This window comes from Physcomitrium patens, chromosome 17 (genome assembly GCF_059467195.1).
Source record: "Physcomitrium patens ecotype Gransden chromosome 17, ASM5946719v1, whole genome shotgun sequence".
Classification (NCBI taxonomy): domain Eukaryota; kingdom Viridiplantae; phylum Streptophyta; class Bryopsida; order Funariales; family Funariaceae; genus Physcomitrium; species Physcomitrium patens.
The window spans coordinates 412,389-434,000 of NC_143426.1; the positions used below are offsets into that span (position 1 = coordinate 412,389).

The 21,612-nt window shown below is 32.2% G+C and overlaps 2 protein-coding genes and 1 long non-coding RNA gene across 9 annotated transcripts; 1 reads left to right on the plus strand and 2 right to left on the minus strand.

Annotated features, from left to right (window-relative positions):
- Positions 1–21: 21 nt before the first annotated feature.
- On the minus strand, positions 22–3,345 carry LOC112294316 (uncharacterized). 2 transcript variants are annotated; one of them, XM_073540089.1, is made up of 4 exons: positions 2,286–3,345; positions 1,785–2,136; positions 531–1,554; positions 22–300 (listed from the first exon to the last, which is right to left on the minus strand). In XM_073540089.1, exons 1-4 carry the CDS (start codon positions 2,568–2,570, stop codon positions 285–287), a joined length of 1,677 nt encoding a protein of 558 aa, XP_073396190.1. In that variant the 5' UTR covers positions 2,571–3,345; the 3' UTR covers positions 22–284. The 2 variants fall into 2 exon arrangements, with proteins under 2 accessions (XP_073396190.1, XP_073396191.1); XM_073540090.1 differs by having other exon boundaries at positions 1,785–2,125; positions 2,286–2,549.
- Positions 3,346–5,137: 1,792 nt separating this feature from the next.
- On the minus strand, positions 5,138–5,490 carry LOC149987502 (uncharacterized). Its single transcript, XR_016498073.1, has 2 exons — positions 5,408–5,490; positions 5,138–5,266 (listed from the first exon to the last, which is right to left on the minus strand). It is a non-coding gene; the product is annotated as an uncharacterized LOC149987502 (long non-coding RNA).
- Positions 5,491–5,779: 289 nt separating this feature from the next.
- LOC112294247 (phosphatidylinositol/phosphatidylcholine transfer protein SFH11) lies at positions 5,780–9,610 on the plus strand. Of its 6 annotated transcripts, XR_002973278.3 has the most exons (12): positions 5,780–5,980; positions 6,237–6,265; positions 6,416–6,499; positions 6,611–6,664; positions 6,914–6,991; positions 7,318–7,371; positions 7,612–7,671; positions 7,798–7,995; positions 8,161–8,241; positions 8,429–8,761; positions 9,066–9,207; positions 9,341–9,610. XR_002973278.3 is itself a non-coding variant. In XM_024544523.3 (11 exons), the coding sequence occupies exons 1-11, from the start codon at positions 5,923–5,925 to the stop codon at positions 9,063–9,065; spliced, it is 1,086 nt and encodes a 361-aa protein (XP_024400291.1). In that variant the 5' UTR covers positions 5,780–5,922; the 3' UTR covers positions 9,066–9,308. The 6 variants fall into 6 exon arrangements, 3 of the variants coding, with proteins under 3 accessions (XP_024400291.1, XP_024400290.1, XP_024400292.1); XR_016498071.1 differs by lacking the exon at positions 9,341–9,610 and having other exon boundaries at positions 8,569–8,761; positions 9,066–9,308; XM_024544523.3 differs by lacking the exon at positions 9,341–9,610 and having other exon boundaries at positions 9,009–9,308.
- Positions 9,611–21,612: the final 12,002 nt, after the last annotated feature.

Consider the following 21,612-nt stretch of genomic DNA (forward strand, 5'->3'; position numbering starts at 1 on the left):
TACTAAAATAATCATCTGTAATTATAACAATATTTTTAAATGATTTATTTATTTTCATTCCCATGTTTGGTTGGTTTCATATGATCAGTACATTTAAAAATAATAAGTAATGTACTATTCTAAGTAATAAAAACTAAGCTATCAAACTTATAGCATGCATCATGTCAGTGAGCACATTAATAAATGGTTGTGATTCACATTCAAATGAATGCTAGCTACGTAAAATGCAAATACCTTCATTCAGAAGTTCCGTTTCAAACAAGGAAGTCAACTCGTTTTGCAATTCACGTATAATCGATTCTGTGGGAGAGCCAGCACCCATCAATCTCACTCTAATGCAGCACAGTAACACACATTCAATTGAAACTGTAGGAAAACGCTGCATATTAACACCCATTTGAGAACTGGCAGATGAGCACAAAGAAGCTCTTTTTCCAACAACCCTTAATCACACACAACCCACCCACACACGCACCATTCCCTTCAGCAATTTGCAACATAACAGTTTTGTGGGTGTCATCAAAACTCACGGTTTTGCATGGAAGCTAGGCTCGGAGGCAGCATCCACGAGGTGGTATTGGCAAGAGAAGGCATCGGAGGAGGGCATTTGCCGAGGAAAGCACGAACTGGACCATGCGAGGCGATCAACATGGAATCGAACAACACACACTGGTGTCCTGGAAGCCATAAAGCTGATCACACCGTGGCAGCTGCTCACCGAGTATTCCTGGTTGCAGGGCGACTTCGACATCAGTCTGTGGTAGAACTTCCTCGGCATGGTTGCCACCACCTTGAACTTCTGAAACGCTTGCTCGTGCTCATCCAGCACCATCTCCACGACGTACACTGTGATCGCCGCCACTGTGGCTCTCGTGGTCGCGAAGATCCTCAACGGACCCGCTTGTACAACCTTAGGCGCTTCGAGAGGCATGGAGCGCGGAGGATCGCTAATGAAAAACGGGATAATGAGCTTCTTCATTTTAGCATGATCGCTGATGTTGAAATAGTAGACGCATGGAGTTAGGGGGTTTGTAGATGTTGTGTGTCGCGGAGTATTCATACCCCCCACGAACACTCCGTGACCGATCGTTGCAACGCCTGAGTTGCCCATGCTGCAGAGCGAGCTCGGCCTGCCTCGAATTTCATCGCCGTAAATGTAACACCTTTCCTCGGAGCAGTATACGAACAAAGCTATCGTCTCTCGAGTTTCGCCCATGTTGGTCTGTAGAGCGCATTTTGTGCTTTTGTTCCTCGACTGATGGAGTTGAGGTCCAGCATCGATCTCCACATCCCATCCCACCAACACCAGCACATATGAAGTGCGTTCCTTGTTCCGCCAGATGAACCTTCCGATTTTGTTGTGCATCAGTCGCCCCGGAATCGGTGGTAAGATAATGTATTCTCGTGTCAGAGGATTCGCCACAAACACGATAGATTGACCGCTTCTGTATATCTCCGGATGTTTCCAAAACCTTTCGTTCGGTGTTTGCTTCACTCCTTCCACGGACAGTTTTCTGTTCAATCCTTGCTGTCCCGCACTAATCACAAGCAATCCTACAAACATGGGAAAAAGAAAACAAGCGAGGAAGGAAGAAAAGATTTCAGATATTGGAATACATTAATAAATGGAGATCCCTCTTGATGAGTGTGTGTATCGCATGTCTCACAGGTCCCTTGGTTCTTCTTTGACATAATTCTTCCTAGGATTGGACTACAACTTTTGTGAAGAATGTTTGCAAGTCGTCATTATGAAAACAGAAAATTGTGTTGAGGCGTTAACTGACCTGCGGATCCAGCAATGATTCTTCTGTTGTTCAAGCTTTCGTGCTCGGGAAGGAAGTCTATTGAAGGCAACGAGGTCCAGTCTCGATTCTCATCTCCTGTGCCATGCTCGTCGTTATATCCCACCAGCAGCCAAGATTTAGAGCCGTTGGGTTTCCTGTTCCTCGTTTCAAGCACCAGCGGATGATAAACGAAGTATGTGTTTGTGTCGGGGTCGGCAAACATGCTTCCCGGTGCCCACACAACCAATTTCGTGAACTTTGCGTTCTGTGTGGGTACAAGCGGAGGCTTGTTGGCGCTCAGATCTGTGACGTGCTCCCAGATTATATCCATCATATCATGTCTGCGCAGGTTCTGTGCGCACATTCTCAACTTAAGCATCGAGCATCGATCAGTAACCTCGCAACATGCAGGATTGTGAGCTGCAGAGGTGAAGTTGCTCGCGGTGCATAGCCAAGCACGGATGCGCAGCGTGCAGAGATCGAAAGGTTTGAGGGCAGCACCTGAAATTCTCGCCCGAATTCGCCGGGAGTGATGAGGTCCCGAGCATTCGGAAACGAAAGAATCCCGTATTGAAGGCCAGCTCCGGCCCATTTCTCACCCCCCGGCACAATTGCATCCCTAGTTTTGGAACTCATGGTTCCACTAGGCGAGGCCCACTTGGGTAATCGGCATTGTGCAATGGCCACTTTGTCGCTTAAAATCCATGGAGCTCGTGATCTTTCATCCCTACCTCCTCCCTCGGAATCCATCTTCACCGCCAACTCGTTGACTTCTGCCATCGGCATTTCCGTTCACCGACAGTCGGTGGTGTCGGTTTTCGGGAGCTGGCAAATTGTCTTGCACTTCAGGTATTTAGGTCTCTGGGCTTTGCTCCTTCTTCTTCTTCTTCTTCTCCCTTTTTTTCTTATCTGATTTATTTACTGGGGGTTTATATGTGCAGAATCGTGGATGGAATGTCGTCAGATTGATATCATCCAGCAAATGTAGAGGGAATGGAATGACACCGTGTTTTTATTAACTTGAAGTTTCCCCTAAATGGAAACTTTGCAATAAGATTTCACTGTGAAGTCAATACAAGTTCCAACAAAGAACTATGAATTATCTCATCAAGTTGATCACGTTCCATTCCAGCAATCATGTGCATGGTAAAGTAAAATGATGGTTTGATCACTGCATCTTCAAAACTAACATTGTATTTTGAATTTTGCTAGCATGGTGTATTTTTCCTATGTGGTTTAAAACCCTGCGACCTCAATGGATTTATTTGTATAAAACACAAATTACTGTAGTCTATGTGAAGAAAAATTAATATTATGCTTTTAAGATTGTAATGGATTGAAATACAACTTTTGAAAGGTTCAAAATAATCAGAAGTTCTAAAGCATGAAAAATCTGCATGTTTTGGAGAAAGTGTAGATAATTTTTGAATGTCCCGTTTCAATGTTGTGATATTGCAATCAAGAAACAAAAAGGTGCAACTTCTCAATTTATAAAAGGTGAAACGAGGATAATTTTTAACGTTGTAATAATCATTCGATTGCTAATTTAATTATGCACATTATTGTTAAAAAGAAGATAGAAAAGGCACATATATTATTTCTCATATATATATATATATATATATATATATGAGAAAATATTATTTCTCATATATATATACATATAGTATATATATATATATATAATCATTTTTATTTATGCGAAAACATTCACATACTTCAAAAAATTCTCATGTTTTGCAAACATCATTTATTAAAAAATCACAAACAATCCTGCTTTTATGATAACTTCAAGAGATTGGGATAATGTATGAATGTTCACCTATTCATCTGTTTGCGCATCAAAACACAGAGTTGGTCATTTTGAGTTACCTCATTCAATTTCATATTTGGAAAAAAAAAGGAAAAACAATAAATATCACAAAATACTGTACTTCGTGATTTTTTCATTCCATTAAAAAAATTAAAAAATTTGAATGTAAAAATATTTATACATCATGTCTGTTTCAATTTGTATTTGTTTCAATTACAAGAAAAGATATCAATGAACACTTTATTTTTTTATTTTTATTTCATGATTTTCTTTTTCCTTATTTCTTATTTTGGAATTCAGAAATGAATAGAAATTTATTCTCATCACAGGGTCTTCAAGTTTTTGACACACACACACACACAGGTTATATCTACAGTGGAATTTGGTCAATGTAGTTATTCAAAAACAGAACAGTGTGCAAAATAATGTTAAATCAGTGTATTTTCAAGCATTATCATGTGGCATGCATTCTGATTATGCTATTGAAATGTATATGCTGCACTCCACTTATGTTAGATAGGTAGATAGTGTAAGAAATTTTGGTTTGTCTGCAAATGTATCAAAAGATCATTGTGTTCCAGATATGAATGATGCACATTTAAAATATTATTTTATTTTATTATGTTGTTGCTTATATTCAGGCATTACAATTTCGTAAACAGAGGAGAGTGAGATCTTATTTATATTTATTAAACTATTATTGTAGACATGTTTATTTTTTTCTGCATTCATTACAATGAATCATTGAATCTGACGAACAAATATGTAATAACATCTTTGGAAGTGACGCAACAAAGAAATTCAAGGAGTTAAGAGTTGTTGTACACCAAAATAGTGTCTTGAAATAACAAAGTTCTGCTCAACATTGTGGAAAAACGACTTTGCGAAAACAAATTATTTTTACACTGAAAAGCTGAATCAATGGTTTTCTCAAAATCGACTGTGGTTTTCTATCTGATGATACACTATTTCAAGCTATTAAAATAATTTGCACGAAACAATAACGAATTGATCATAATTTTTGATACTTGAGTTTTCTTATTCAACTGCAAGAATTTTAAATGAACTGAGAAGTGTTACATGTTTTATCAGTTAAATACATTTCACTCATAAAATGTGCAATGCTTCTCAATTTATTTAATTAAAAAGATTATTTTGTTAAAATTTTGTGAAAAAATTTGTTAACATATTATCTTATAAAATCCATCATATTTATACCAAAGATGTATTTTAAAAACTCTAGGCGCATACTATTCATATTGCAGATTTTTTTAAAAAAATTCTCATGGAAATGAACTGCAAGTTTCTCATAATGAATAATGTTTTTTTTTGTTAATTTATATTTTGAAATACCGGTTTTATATTGATTAATATTTTTAATATACATTACAAATAAAAAATTCAAATTAGAGATTAGAATTTTGACCATCTCAATAAGTTAATTATTTTGACATCATGAATAGTTTCGTATCTTATTTTTTTCAACATAAATATATCAACGGTCAATTACATCTTGTAAAGATGTCAATAATTGCTTCGATTTTCTAATTGCAAATAACTTATACTAATTTTTAAAGTTTCATTCTTTTATTTTTAAAATGTTAATACTATACATGTTTTTAAATGCTTACGTCTCCTCAAATTAAAATTTGAAGTTGTTTCTGGGCTTCTGTTACAATTCACCAACATTCTCAAATATTGTCATTCTTTACATCATTATACTAACATCTTTGCAAGAAAAGTAAACAACAAAAAGTTTACATATATTTTAGGAAATAAACAAAATAAAATAGACAAACAAAGTATAAACCTTTGCAGTTCTTATAACAAAGACACATCTTTTGCATTCAAAATGCATATGTCTCCTCACATCAAAATTAAAGTTATATTTGTGCTCTAAAGAACCACTCCAATTTCTGTACTAAAGATGCTAAAAGTCCTAAAACAAAATACTTTAAAATTGGTTGTTTGCCTTTGGCATTGTCAACATTCACTTAAAAAATATATATTTATCTATACATATACAACAAATGATATTCCTCTTTTTATTTTTCCGTATTTTATTCGTTTTCTTGTTGGTGGTGGCAAAAACTCCACCTTTAGGGATACATCGTTCCAAACTAAATCTAAAACTGCAGCATTTTGTCAATACCTATTGCTACCCATCCAAAAGAACAAGACCTCAAACGAAAATTCAGAAGGACTAGAGCATCTTGTACACCACCACAAGTTCATCACAGACAATAAATTTATCACCCATGTCTGCATTTGTGCTTTTGTTTTGCGTAGAAGCCTTCTTATCAACTGTGAATTTAGGGCTCACAAATGTCCCGGTCCAGGACTGAGACGATTGTGAGGGAACTGCAGGACGTCGTCGATGCCTGTGAGTAGTGGCCTCCTGTTCCTCCTCCTCCTCTTGCTCTCTTTACGTTTTTCCTGCTCTCGTTTCTTTGCTCATTTGCAATGCTTCATGCTCCCGTAATTTTTTTGTGTTTGATGTTGTCTTGTTTTCTGAGGTATTTAACTGAATTTTGCTCCATGTGGGGTGAACATGGTTTGATTGGGTTGGTTTCTGACGCTTACTTTCTTCATTCACACCTTTCTTCTTTTTTCTGCATGTAAACATACATTGTTATCAGTGGGCGAACCTCTGCGTCAGAGTTTCCAGGTACTTTTCAAGGTTCCTCTGGTGTTCAGGATGAAGAATTGCTCGAATTCTATGACATTGAATGCATGGAACCCCTCGCTGGTGTTTCTACGGGGGGGGGGGGGGGGGGGGGGCGATGGATGTTGAGAATGCTTTTTCCATTCAATGCAGAATATGCATGGTGGTTATCCAGAAGCCACTCTGGAACGATTCCTCAGAGCAAGAGACGGCGATGCTACGAAAGCGAGTAAAATGGTGAGCACAGAATGTCCTTTGGTGTAAGTAGCGAGCTATGATTCATTTGAGCTATGGGTGAGACCAAACCTGAGCATATTTTGGTTAACCGTTTGCTTGTTTGTTGCGCAGATTGTGGATTGCCTGAATTGGAGAGTCAAAAACAGGATTGACAATATCCTTGCGGTAAGGCTACCATTTACACTGGCTGACAGTAGGTGGTCTGAGTTTCGTTTATTGCTCACGTGCTCTCTGTGCATTGGTTCCTTGCAAACCCTCCAATGACCGGCAGATCATCTGCACAGCACAGAAATTGACTAAATCTGTCACTTTAGGGGTTGAAGGGTTTACGATGGCATTGTCACAAACATGGGTATATTTCCACGTCTGTGCACAATTGTCCAAGTATTGATTCTGGTGGTCACTTGGTTGCAGGAGCCCATATTACCAAAGGAGAAATTCGATGCCATCCGACAGACTCAGTTGATTGGATTTTGCGGCTTTTGCAAACAGGCAAGCATATATAGTCCAGGATGCAGTGAATATCTTCGTCAATTCCCATTGGCTCTGATGTGCTACTGTACATCTCCTCAGTCGCACATGAAGACCATTGTCATCTTTGCTTGTCATGGTCGTACTGCAACAGGGCCGTCAATCCTTGAGTAATGTATACTGGTTGAGTTTCAACGTACACTTGAATCTGAATCTTTTCTTTAAAAAAATATATAATAATATTCGGTTGCTCCTTCGTTTTTTTATTTTTTTGCGAATAAGATTGAAGTATATCTTCATGCCGGTGGTACCTCGCTCACGGAGCCTTCTCTGCAATCATTCCCCAGGGTCGACCTGTTTTTGCAATTGGTGTCGGCAATAGTACTTTTGATCAAGCCTCAGTGAGTGACTCGTTCTTTCTATTCTAAATAACTGAATAACTGAAACATTTGCATCCTAAGTTTCATTTCCGAATATACTCTCTATGAGCAAATCAAATTGCCAGATAGGAGTACTTGGTGCATAATCTCTTCTTTGAGTAGCATTATGTTTCACCACTCATATCATCCTTTTTATCAGGGATTGTGGACTTCTGTAAGTTGCACTTTCATGAACCCGCCAATTTTTTCGATTCTTTGCAGGTAGACAAATATGTCCAGTCACATATTCAGATCAACGAGTATAGGGATAGAATAATCTTGGTAAGTTCCGCAAAGTGCTGATGCGGTTTTGTCCATTGCGAAATGTCTGTATATAATTTTATTTTGTTTTCACCTCGTCATGAAAGACGCTTTGACGTTCTGACTTCCAACGCATGTGCTGCACAGACTGAAATCAGCACGAATAAGGGGCGATACGTAGGGACCTGTTTGAAGATTTTGGATATGACTAGCCTTAGTCTTTCGGCAATCAGCCGGTTGAAGACCTCCACAGCTATCGCAACCATTGATGATTTGAATTATCCAGAGAAAACTGACACTTACTACATTGTCAATGCGCCGCATGTGTTTTCTACCTGTTGGAAGGTATCATGAAGTTTCTGTTTTTGCAGTTCGCGGTTCACTGGTGACTTGCTCTCATGGCACTAGCGTTGATCATAAGAGTTGCCCTGGGACTCCGACTCTTTGAGTTTTAACTGTCCCGTGGCAATGATGAGTCACTCACCAAACTTCTCCCACCTGTTTGAGCAGGCAGTGAAACCTATGCTCCATGAAAGGACCAAGCGCAAAGTGCAAGTACTGCGGGGGAACGGGCAGGAGGAGCTTCTCCAGGTAAGTTTTTCACTTTGCTTGCTGACAGCATTTGAACCACAGTGGAAGGGCAACGGAATTGGTGAAAGTGTGATACGTCGAAAAGGTGGCACGTCTTTTAACGTAACTCAACTGTTGAGTTTCTGGGATGTCTGGCACTTGACATCAGTATTTTTTTTTTTTTTTTTTTTTTTTTTTTTGCTTCAAGGTGATGGATTTTGAAACACTCCCTCCCTTCTGCAAGCCCGGCATTAGCTCATCCAACGAGTCTGACATCTTCTCGCCAGACCATCAGTTTCATGTGAAGCTGTACAATCACATTCAACAAATGGCTCTGTCCACTGACAGGGTCCTTAATGGTCTGTCCTCTGAGGGCTCCTTGAACATCGAAGTTCCGACCTCAGCCGAGCAGAGCCAGCATTCCGATGAATGCGAGGTTGTTCACGGGATTGGATCTGTGCTGCCCACTCTTCAAGCGTCTCCAAATGACTCTTACCAGCATCAAAGGGATACGTTGACTTCCAACATTGCTGGTCTACAAGTAAGTTAAACTCAGGAAATAAATAATAAATGAATATTATGTAAGTTTCACTCTAGGCTGTCACCACACCACCCTCTCTGCCACGACTACGCCACACCAGACAAAGTTGATTTGAAGGCTTCAGGAGACCAACTCTGCGAGGCCTAATTATAGTTGCCAACAAGTTGCAGAGTTTGGGGGGTGGGGGGTTTGGATAAATTCTCCGTGTGTGTGTGTGTATTAAAGTGACCGGCATTGGCCCTGGCAGTGCACTTGGACAGCTTTTGGGGCAATGCTGATGGCAAACCTCCCTGTCTCTCTGTAGGGGAAATCATCCTGCCTTTGGCTTGTCTTGGTGCTTGTGGCAGTCTACTTCATGAGAGGATTGTGGTGAAAGAGATGATGATGAAGAGGAAACTTGTGCAGTTGCATTTCCCTCACGGCACAGCCACAGCCCACCTCTCTCAGTTAGTTGCTCACCAATTCCTGATGCTGCTGCTGCTGCTGTTCGGTGATTGCTAAGTCATTGCATGGCTACTGATCTGAAGTCATGAATTCCTGGGTTAAACTGATGCATCACTCTGTTCTCTGTGCTTGTAGTTTCAGCTTTTGGAAATGTTGCTGCACTGATATGCTTGGTACTTAATTGAAAAGCAATACTCACGCGGCTATGGCAAAGATCAGACACAGTGTGAGACAAAATGACCAACTGGAAATTATGCCGCAACAAAAAAATTAAATTAAATTAAAAAAAAAATCAGGCTTCCCCCGGATATTGTCACATTTGCATATTGGTCAAATGTCAGGAGGTTATGACTGGTTCTCATTTCCACGAGGTGGTTCTGTTTATTCATATACAAAAAATAAAAATGTTTTTGTAAAAAATACAAATAAGTGAATGTTTATATACATATATACATATATATATATATACAAAAGAAATCACACATACCTACTGACACACACAATAACTTCATTTCATATAAACTCCCACAATTTTATTTCATGAAAAATGTATTTTTACATGCATATTATTGGTTTTAAAAGCTAAGATACAGTTTGAGTTGAGAAAAGGAAAGAAAGAGATAACATATCACACGTAAATGTCAGAATCATACTTGTAACTGGCTTTTGATGTTTGAAAAGTAATTAATGCTTAACTTGTGTTATAACAATTGTGTGTTGAATTATCCATTTATTTGTATTTATGTATATTTCAATTGTCTAAGTTTGAAGTTATTGAATAATTTTGTTGACTTTCATGAAATCCAAATAGATAAAACCTAAAATTTTGTACAATGAGATTCAGTCCAAATTATTAGATATATGAATATATACTTAAATTACAGAACTTCTAGTTTATTATGGTTTCTTTTTTTGAAAATCTTATTCCAAAAAGTACATATTTTTTGGAATAATTATCTAATAAAATTTAAATTAACATAAAATAATAAATGAGATATTTTTTTAGTTAATAATTTTTTTAAAAATAATACCTTCTATTAAATAAATTTTATTTTGTTTAAATTTTCTTTCTAAAAAATTAAAGATTTTTTCCTCAAATCTAGTTTTTGTAAATATTAATGTTTTATAAATCACATCTTTTGACCATTATCTCATATCATATATTATACTTTTTTAATATTCTAAATCTTTATAATATATATATATATATATATATATATATATATAAATAATTTTTTTCAATATAACTACTTCAAAAAAAATTGTAATTATATTTTAAAATCAACAAAATTTATATATATTTTTTGATCATTTTAAAAATATTTTTCAAGGATTATCAATGCCATGGATAATGTCAACAATTTTTAGCAAAAGCAGCAATATTCGAGATTATTGTATATCAATACAATAACAAGATTAGGTAAAGTTGTAATAGTAGAAACTATTAGTAATTAGTTGAAACACCATTGCAAAGTAGTAGGATGGAAGCAATGATTAAGAAACTTTTAGGTATTATAAATGCCCATGGAGGAATACATACATTCTTTCTCTCTTTCAAAATTTAGATGTTTAGTAGTTAGTATTATAAATACAATGTGATAGTTTGTCAAATTTTGCAAGCATTCTAGTTAGACAAAATTATGTACTATGTTTTGCTTGAATGAATAAAAGAAAAAGTATTAGTTCATTAAATCTAGAGTACTTCTAAATTTGGTGGTATTGTGTAGAAGTACCATATCAAAAGAAGTGTATACAGCTTGGACTTATCAATATTACTATTACTATTCTATGGTGCATTGTCATGTAGTAATATGGCCATTAGGTGAAAGAAGAAAGAAAGTATTTTATTATAGAAGAGCCTAATTAAAAAATATAATAAAAAATATAGATAAAAAATATAGACAAGTAGTAAAATCTTGTAGTGTTAGAATTGTGTCATATAAACAAAGATTGTTACATACAACATATTGAGTGTTACCAGCCAATCATAAAGTATATAATTTAAATCAAATATAAATGCACATCCAATACACTCTTAAGAAAAGATTAGAAATCTATACCAAATTAAGTCAAGCTATCTCTTACACCATTAAGAGGGAATCTAAGAATGCAAGTGTGAAAATAAAAAAAATCCTAAAGCTTTACTAAAATGGCTAAAACACCATAGCCAAATAAATCCTTATAACAAGTTCTTTGACTTTCAAAAACACTCATAAGACTTGACTTGATAAGAATGTCAAGTCAAGGATTTTTCTCCACTTAATACCTCAAATCTTAATTGACATGAATAAGTCAATTAATAGAAAAACTATCAATGGCTGAAAAATCACTAATTAAATTAAATTACATACATTTAATAGAATTTGCCACTTGATGCTATACCACATGACAATTTTTAAGTAAACAAAGATTATTACATACAACACATCAAGTACTATCAATTAATTATAAAGTATGTAATTTAAATCAAATACAAATATACATCTAACATACTCTCAAGTACCCCTCTTAGTTGATTAGTAGCTCCTCTAGTCAACTAGGACTACAAACTTACATCATTGAAGATGAATGCCACCATCATATGAATGCTAAATTATACTCCTCCAAACTTAGTATTGTAGTAGTTAGACCATTATAATGTGTAACAAACATAATAGAAGAAATCTTCAATCCTTATTAAGAGATAAAGAATGATTAGAAGACTTTTTACAACAAAGACAAATTCAATCTCTTGACGGAAGAGTAAAAAGAAGTGGTATCAAATATGTTATATGCCATCCATGTAGGCATTAATCACATAAAAGAATAGTAGCAGGCTTTTTCTTCTCACCACATACAAAACAAAGAAGACCAATTTGTACAACTACTAATTCAAGATATATAGAGTTATCAACAAGAATATGACAAGGAACACAATTTTTTGAATGTTCTTAATACTCTTGTCAATCTTTGCCTTTTAATAATAAAATATTATTAGACAACACATTCTTGACATATAGAATTATACAACTTACTTTAATATCAAGTATTATAAGCACTTGAAATTGTAAATACACATAATTTTTTTTAGAGAATCTTTGCAATTGAAGTTGATAAACTCTACTACAAATGCAAGCATATGACAAAGTATCATGATATTAAGTAATAGATAAATTCTCTATAGTCATAAGCATGGCTTATTTAAAGAATTCTTTTCAATCATATAGACATTGAGTTCAAACATTAGAATCATCTAAGTCTACAACTAAAGCTAGCTTCTCACATATTGAGCTAGGTAGAATTAGCTTCGATCCATACAACAACTAATAAGGACTACAAGATGCCAAATATACTTATTTATTGAAGCATTAATCCATCACAATCTATGGCAACATCAAATTCCTATTACAATGGTTGCTATGAAATAATCTATACTTCCATAAATCACATTTGATAATTTAAAAAATCTATTTTTGTATTACATGATATCTTGTTTAGAAATAAACTGGACATTTGATTGTAGATGGTAGGATTGTGTTTTACAAGTATTTAAGAATCCTAATATGTTTCACCTTTATAAGAAGAATATAATTTTAACTTTAATTCAAAGAGCTTAAATCCAATATTAAGTGCTTAAAAACACTCTTGTTAATAATCTCAACTATATATAAACTCTAATTGCCTTATTACTTTCATAATTAGGTAATTTTGATTTTTCTTTATAAGCCCTAATCCTAATCAATAAGCATAAGTAAATTATAGCTCCTAATATAACCATGCACTTTAAGCAAAACTTTGCATAAAAATACCACTATAATTCTTCTATGTGCTTAAAAGAATTTATCCCAATTCAACTTATAGATCATGAAAAAACATCCAAAAACCACATTGATGTTACTTGGTTGCCAACTTGAAAGTTGATACAAATGTTTCAGCAATGATTTTTTCTTCTCCAACTTTTAGCTTCAACTCAAAATTAATGTGTAGCTTGATCTTCAAGTCTTCTAATATTATGCTAAATTTAATATTAATCCAACTAGTAGATCTTTGAATATTATAGAAATCCTATCCAACTCCAAACTACCAATTTTTGATACTTTCTTATACCAAAATCTAGATATTTTTAAATCGCTCTATTAGATTATTATAAAATTTCACATATATTTAGGACATCTAATTTATCAATCATTATCAAATTTTTAATTATAGATGTAACACGAATTTCACGAACTAGCCCATAGTGCTAGTCCTAATTGTATTGTATAAATTCCAAGTCACCAATACAAACCCTGACTTTAAATAATAATTGTAAAGTCAAACAAAATCCTTAAAAAACAAGCCTTATCTTTTTGAAACAGGATCTACGCTAACTCTCCAATCTTAATTATTGATCTTCAAATGCCTCCTTTATATAGTCCTAGGCAGTCATTTTGGTGGCTAGAGGTTTGATTTTGACCATGTCTTACATACAATTGACCCCTCGGTTTTAATCTAATCTATCATAGGAATTTTTAGCCTAATTCTAGTATCAACCGTACTAATTATTATTATTTTTTAATTTTATTTTATTAATATATGGTCTTTCTAAGGCAATAAAAGAGTCTCTATATCCTAGAAGGTAAAATTATTGACCAACTTTTAACCTACTAACTATTAAGATAAGAAAATAAACTAAGAGGCTTTTATAAAAGTTATGTTTGAATATCTTGAATTATTATTTAACTAAGATAATTAGATATTAATTAGAAATTTATTTTTGATTATATTTTTATCATATAGCTGTTTTATAACATGACATCCACATCTTCTGAACCTGTACATCCTCTGATATGCGCCAAATGAACCATATGTCATAATTAGCATTACACCATCTCTTCATTTTTTGCATCAAATCCTTCACTACTATTTTATATTAAAAATAAAGACAAATAATTCATTTTAATTACCACTATTGCTCCAATAAAATAATCCTTTTCAGCTTTCATAGCTGAATCAACTTCTTATAATTCTTTTTTTACTTGTGAATATACACATTGGTGATTACTTAAAACCTTAGCTCCAAATTATATTGAAAATCTATGTCCATTCAAATCATCTTGACCTATAGCCCATCCAATGATAATTGAATTAGTATCCTTTGTAAAAATCACCAATCTGTTATACTTATAATGAATTTTTCTCAATATTGGTGGTGATGTCAATAATTTCTTCAATCTTTATATTACTTTAATATGTATATATATATATATATATATATATATATATATATATATATTTTTCCATTTAAATTGATAGCCCTTGTATAATAGTTCATACAATAGATCTACTATATGAGCATAGTGAAGAATCCAAATATAATAAAATATACATGCACCTAAAAACCTACAAACCTTTGTTAAAGAACTGCAATCCTCTTTCATTTTTTCAATTACATCAATCTTAGTTGGATCTAGTTTTTTTCTACAAAATCCACATAAATGTCCAACAATTATGACCTCTTGTATCCCAAATGAAGATTTTACATCCGATAATGTAAGATGAATTTTCTTAGGCCGAATCAATATTTTTTTATAATCTTATATATGATTAATAATATACTTGCAATATTCCCTCTTATCTAAAGTTTCATCCTTATTTTCTTCTTTGCATTCCTTAATAGAAACATCATCTTAAAAAGTCATGATCTTTTCAAGGATAAAATCCTTCAATACCTTATTCATCCTATTCATCACATATGCAATTGAGTTAGTTGTGCCTTCAGAAAGAGTTCACATTCTTACTAGTCCAAGTAGTGTTTTTATTGTTGTCATAACTCTACTCCCTTTTGTAAGTTGAAATTGGTCATAACCCAAATACAAATCATCTATTGAATAGATTGCCCTTCTTGCAAATGCTTCAATAAATTCATCTATTATTGATCCAATTCTTACATTCCTAATAGTTTATGCATTCTTTGGCTGTATAACTTGAATAAATTATAATAATCCATTTTTTTTAGGTACTATAAACCATCGACTAGAATATAATATAAAAAATGGCTTCAAAATATTCATCTTCATCTTCTCTTCTAATAATTTGATCAAGCTTGATAAATGTGTCCTTGGTATTAAAATTAGACTCAAATTTCAAGATACATGTGATAGAGTAAAAATAACCATAGGCATTATAATATTTGGATCTACACATCTAATTTTGTAAGATTCAAAGGCAAATAATCAACCTTATTCTGTCAACATCTTTTTAAATGAAATAATTTCCTTTAGCAATACAGAACCATCACAACTAATCTTCAATTCCTCAAAAGTCTCTTTAGTGAACTTAAGTCGAATATTCCTTAGATCTTTTAAGCTCTTTTTTCTTGATACTTCTTTCATATATTTTTTAGAATCTTTTGGCAAAAGATCAATAATGGATTTTATCTTCTTATATACTATCTTATATTTTGTCTCAACTATAATCTCTAGTACTTGAAAAGATTCAATCATATCATAAAATTCTCTTGAATGAATTTATATAATTTTATCATTATTATTTAATCCAATTAATGCAATAAATTCTAAAAGATTCTCTAGTCTATTTTTTTTATAAATACCAATAATCTTTTTATTTTCTTTTAACATTCCTAATCTACACAAGTCTTTTTCAATAGCACTCAATCTCTTTCTTTCTTTTCTTTTTAAGTCCTTAATTCTCTTATATATAATATTTCTATTTTTAAAAATACTAATAAATTGTGCATCAAAAGTACCTATATCTTACGAGAGTATCTTTTTTTTTATACCTCTATAATCTTGTTTTATAGTGGTACTTTCAAAAAATCCTTGAATTCTTCAACAATCCTTGGTAATGGATTTTCTCTCAATTTTTTTAAATTTTGTTCATAATTTGGAGGTACAGTAAAAAATTATAATATTTCTTCTATTAATTTCTTCTTTTGTTTAATACTGTGAATAATAACATCATGAAATTTTTTCTTGGGAATTCTCAAAATCTCCTTCAATTTAAACTCAACCTTAGCATTAAACACAAGTTCTTCAAGCACTTCTTTTAAATTTGTTGCAGCTTCAATATTAGAGAGTAGTTTGTAAGTTATCAATTTATCTTTATCTTTTGTCTCCTTCATTTTTTCTTCTAATATTATTAAAGTATCCTTTATGGACAACTCTTGTGAAGTCCCTTCATGAGCCTTACCTCCTCAAGTTTGCCTCTTGGAAGAATTTCCTTCTCTTGTATCATCAAAATTTCTTTTTTTCTTTTTTTTTCTATTAAAGCTTTATATTAGCTTTTAGCAATATATGCATGTATTGATAAAGCTTCTATATGATCCTTTCAGCTTGTAGTTCCACAAATTATTGGAGAAATTCTTAATAAAGCTTCTTATAGCATCTTTTCTTTTTGCATTGTAGAAATGGCAGAAGATCAAAGTCTACTTGATTGAATATTACCAACAAAATTTTGTTTTCTATCATTATTTATTTCAATTCCATAACTTGTAGCTTCCATTGCTATAACTCCATGTATTACTAAATAATCCTTAATCAATGCTTTTATACCTCCTTTACCAAAGTTGATTTGGAAAAGATCACTAGTATCTTTCAATGCAATTTTTTCATCTTTTTAATAAACAATACCTTGTTATATAATCTCATTGAATTCACCACAATCTTTTTGAGAATAAGAATCATCATCACACCAAATATATCTTTGTATATATCCTTATTTAAAAGTAGCCTTTGAATTTGTTGTAGAAGTCTTTTCCACAAGCCTTGTAAGTTTAATTTGAAGATCTTGCATTCCACTTATAATTTCCTTGAATCCCGTATCTTCTTTTTTTGATGTAACCAGTAGAGGTTGGACAATAGATACAGTCAATTGTATAGTAGGCATTAAGGTCTTTGGTACTTGTATCACTTTTCGAGGGTCATAACTATCCTTTCTCCTATCTCTTTTGGCAAATAATCCAATAGCATCTTCAACAGCCTTTCACTTTGTTGTCAATTCTTCATTTTCTTCCTCATCTTTAAAAAGAATTTATAACTTCTCTTATAATTCTCTATCAATAGCTTGAAGAAACAATTCAATCTTTTTTGGTGTTAATATTAACTTTTTTATTTTTAATAATTAAGAAAATTACCTTATAATTTCTTTTAATAATTTTGTAACTTAAATTTTTTTGTTAGGTTGTTTAATCTATTTTAAGAATGATTTCTTAGTAATTCAATCATTATCCTCCAAAAACTTCTCATCTTTCAATGTATGTAAAAATACCTCCTATAAACTTCTAAATTGTCACATAACAAATCTTATATACTCTCTTATCTTTGATATTATAGCAAGTTTAAATAATTAAATCATCTCTTTAAAAATAAAATTCAATTCCATTTTTTGTGCATAACATCTTAAATATTTGGAATTATTCCTCCTATCAAATTAGTCAATCTTCTTAATCATTGATTGCAATGCTTTGGTTGCCAAAACCTCTTTGCAATTATTACCTTGTTGCTGTTGCATAAATAACATAAATACTTGAAATATTTTTGTAGTATTTGGATCAAAGTATATACTTTGTTCACCAATACAAAGTGCTAAAAAATACTCTTTTTAGTATACTCAATCATATATAATCTCTAATTACTTTATTACTTTCATAATTAGCTAATTTTTAATTTTTTTTGCAAGCCTTAAATCTAATCAGCAAGATTTAGCAAGCTGTAGCTCTTAATCTAACATTCCATTTAGAAAAAAAAAGATTTTGGAGAAGTATCATTATAAAGCAAGACTATGGAGGTATAAAAAGGGAGGTACTCTTACAAGATATAGGTGCCTTTGATTTAATTTTTATTGGCAAAAAAAAAAAAAAAAAAAAAAAAAAAAATGATTGAGAAAGAATTATGTGAGTTGAGAACATTAGAAGATGATGAAAGATTTTTGGTATTTATCTAGAAAATGGATTGGAAGATTCTTGGAGAAAATTACATATATTGGATTAAAGGATGATGACAATGGAAGCAAGTGAAGATACTCAAACAAAAGCAAACAGATTTACACAAGTTTAGAGGGGGTGGATGTCGTGTTGTAACATGACTATATGGTGAAAGATGATAATATGGATCTTATTATAGAAGAGCCAAGTTAAAAGAAAAGGTAGAAAAATATGGATAAAAGATAGGAAGGTAGTAAAACTTTTAGTAGTAATGCTGCCCTTTTAGAAAAAAATAGCTTCTCCTTACTTTGTAGGACCAAAAATAAGGCAAAATAAGGTAGATTGGAAAAATAAATGATATATACATCTTTAGGAGGAAGTTAAGAGTAAATTCTAGTAAAAATTACTTAAAAAAAACTAGATGTTGATACCCAGAGAGGGCCGGTTATGAACTAGGGTCGAAATCAGACCCTGAGGCACAAAACCGAGTTTTAACGATGAGTACTAGACTCTTTGGCAGATCGAAGAGTGGAATTTGATAGCAAATTGAATAAGGTTTCTATAGGTGTTAATTTTGGGTAATTTGGAGTTGTTATGACTTTGTAAGGGCTTTGCAAAGTCAAGGTTTGTTTCGGATGACTTGGATTTTATGAAATAAAATAGGGTTTACATTTTGGATGATTTCGAGAGTTTTGTAGTAGATCTATGGGTAAAATATTGTGGGTTTATGGTTATAATTGTGTTTAATGTGTGTTGTGAATTTGAGCTCGATCTAACGGTTGAATTGAGGAATATTGAGGTTTAAGTGGATCAAGGTCTTAGAAAGCAGAATTTTAGGTCTAATGGGGGGTTTTTGAGATTTATTGCAATATTATGGTTGGATTGGAGTGAAACTTGCATGAAAGGATATAAGACTTTTTTTTCTATGCGTATGCAAATTTTGAGATCAATCGAACGGTGCAAAGGAGAGATATTGGCTCTAGAAGATTGGCATCAAGATTGGAGAAGGATGCCGGCCAATACCCGAGTACATTTTTGAGGTTATCGTCAATTTGGTAACTTCGATTCTTTTCAATTTTTTCTGCTTATTTTTAACTTATTTTTTTAGAAGTGTACAAAATTTGAGTTAAGATCAACGGTTTATTCATTAGTTATTGAGGTTTAAATCTGTTATAGGAATTATTAGGGTTTGGTTAAGATTTGGTTTAGGATTTAGGGTTTGGATTAGGATTTGGATAGGGTTTGATTTAGGGTTTAGGATTTAATTAGGATGTGATTTAGAATTTAGGATTTGATTTAGGATTTAGGATTTGGATTAGGATTTGATTTAGGATTTAGATTAAGGTTTGATTTAGGGTTTAGGATTTGGATTAGGGTTTGGTTAGAGTTTGATTTAGGGTTTAGGGTTTGATTTAGGATTTGGTTAGGATTTGGTTTAGGATTTGGTTGGGATTTGGATTGGGATTTGGATTAGGATTTGTTTAGGGTTTGATTTAGGGCTTAGGATTTTATTAGGATTTAAGATTCAATTAGTTTTGGCCTAAAGTTTGAATGAAGTTCAATAGGATTTTAACTAGAATTAAATTAAGGTTGAATTGAGATGTATTTGAGTGATATTTTTGATCCTTCTAATATTTCTTTAAGAATTCTTATTATTTGTTTGAAATTACTTTGAGATTTTTTTGAATTTGATTAAGCTTACTTAGCATTATTATGGTCTAATTATAGTATTATTAGTATTCTATTAGAATTAGGATTTTTTTATTGCAATTTCCATTCTTCCTTCCTTAGCCAAGTGCTTGAAGCATTCTCAAGCAAGACTTCACGTATTACGACAACATTCTAGTAGTGATTTTTTTTTTTTTGATAGTTAGCTTCAACTCAAAATTGGTGTATAGCTTGATATAATAACACAAATCCTTAATAGATAATGATTTCAATTGAGGTAATAAAATTTTAAAGATTGATCTAACTTAATTACATATTTTATACCAAGAAACATATATGGTTAATTGTTGATACATATTACTCTACTAATACTAATTATGCAATATAAAATATATCCTACATATTCTAAAATATCCAAATTCTTCATGTATTTGGCATATTAAGAAGGCCTTTTGATCTCATGTTAGAACTATGTATCTAGCTCTATTAAGTGACAAACAAAATAACAAATTTTTCTTTCAAAAAAATCTTGTTATTTGATAACCACGTTTTTTTTTATCTCTTTTCATGTTGGTGATAGCTATAGAAAACGTTCTTTATTAAAGCTTATATAAGACTGCAAGATCTTCTCATACATTGTTAATTATTTGATTTTTATCCAATTTCTTATTTGAATTATGGTCAAGAACCAAGGTTGTAGAATTTGACATTAAAGTCAAATGTGTGGTTGTATGCTATCCAAAAACTACTTTTCAATCATAATTTCCATACCACCAAGCTTCAAATAAGTCTTCTTTTGAAGGACATGGATTATGAGAATGTCCATGAACATCCAAATTAGTAATGCCTATCTGATGATCAAGCTCAAAGTTGTATTTTTTGAAGCAATAAAGCCTATCTTACAAGCTTATCAATAAGCTTGTCTAGCTCTATAAGCCAATTCAAAGATTAATAGTCAGTTATCAATATAAAAGGTTGAATATAAAAGTAAGCTCAATGGCTCAAACTGTTGCCAAAGCTTCTCATTTATAAGATGAGTAATTTTACTTTGCATTGTTATTACTTCTAGAAGCAAATGTAATAACATATTTTCAGCCTACATCATCTTTCTGTATTAAGACTACTCCCAATCCTATTATATTCTAATCTGTGTGTAGTTGAAAAAGTCTATTAGTATCCAATTATTGAAGCAATGGAATTAAATCCAACTTTTGCTTGAATGTGTTGAATGAATGTCATTGCTCATATTTCTAAGTCCATGGTTGATCTTTATCCATGAAAATAATTAAAGTCTTATTAATGATGCTAAATTTTTTAAAAAACCTTTAATAATAATTTACAAATCTTAAAAAAGCCAAAAGACATGAAACATTACTTAGTAACAAGATTTTTTACTAGGCATCTATCTTTGCTTATTGTATGCTAAGACTTCTTGAAATAATCATAAAAATCAAATATGGTAATTATTTATGAAAGAATTTATACTTTTGATGATACAAGTATAATCTCCATTGTTATAATTACTCAAATACTGCTTATAAATGACTCATATGATCTTATAGGGTGCTATTAAAAATAATAACATTATTAATGTAATATCTTACAAATGGTAATTTAGATAAAACTTGATCCATTATCCATTGAGACTTAGCTAATACATTTTTAAGACCAAATAGAAAAAACTTTTAGTAATAGTATTGATCTTTGTTATTTTGATTAATTCTCTAAAATATTGTCTTCATTCAAACTTTAATAAGTAATAATTATTAAAAATATCCAAATTTTAAATTCAAAGTATTAAATATCTGGAAGAATCCTAATGCATCAAATAATTCTT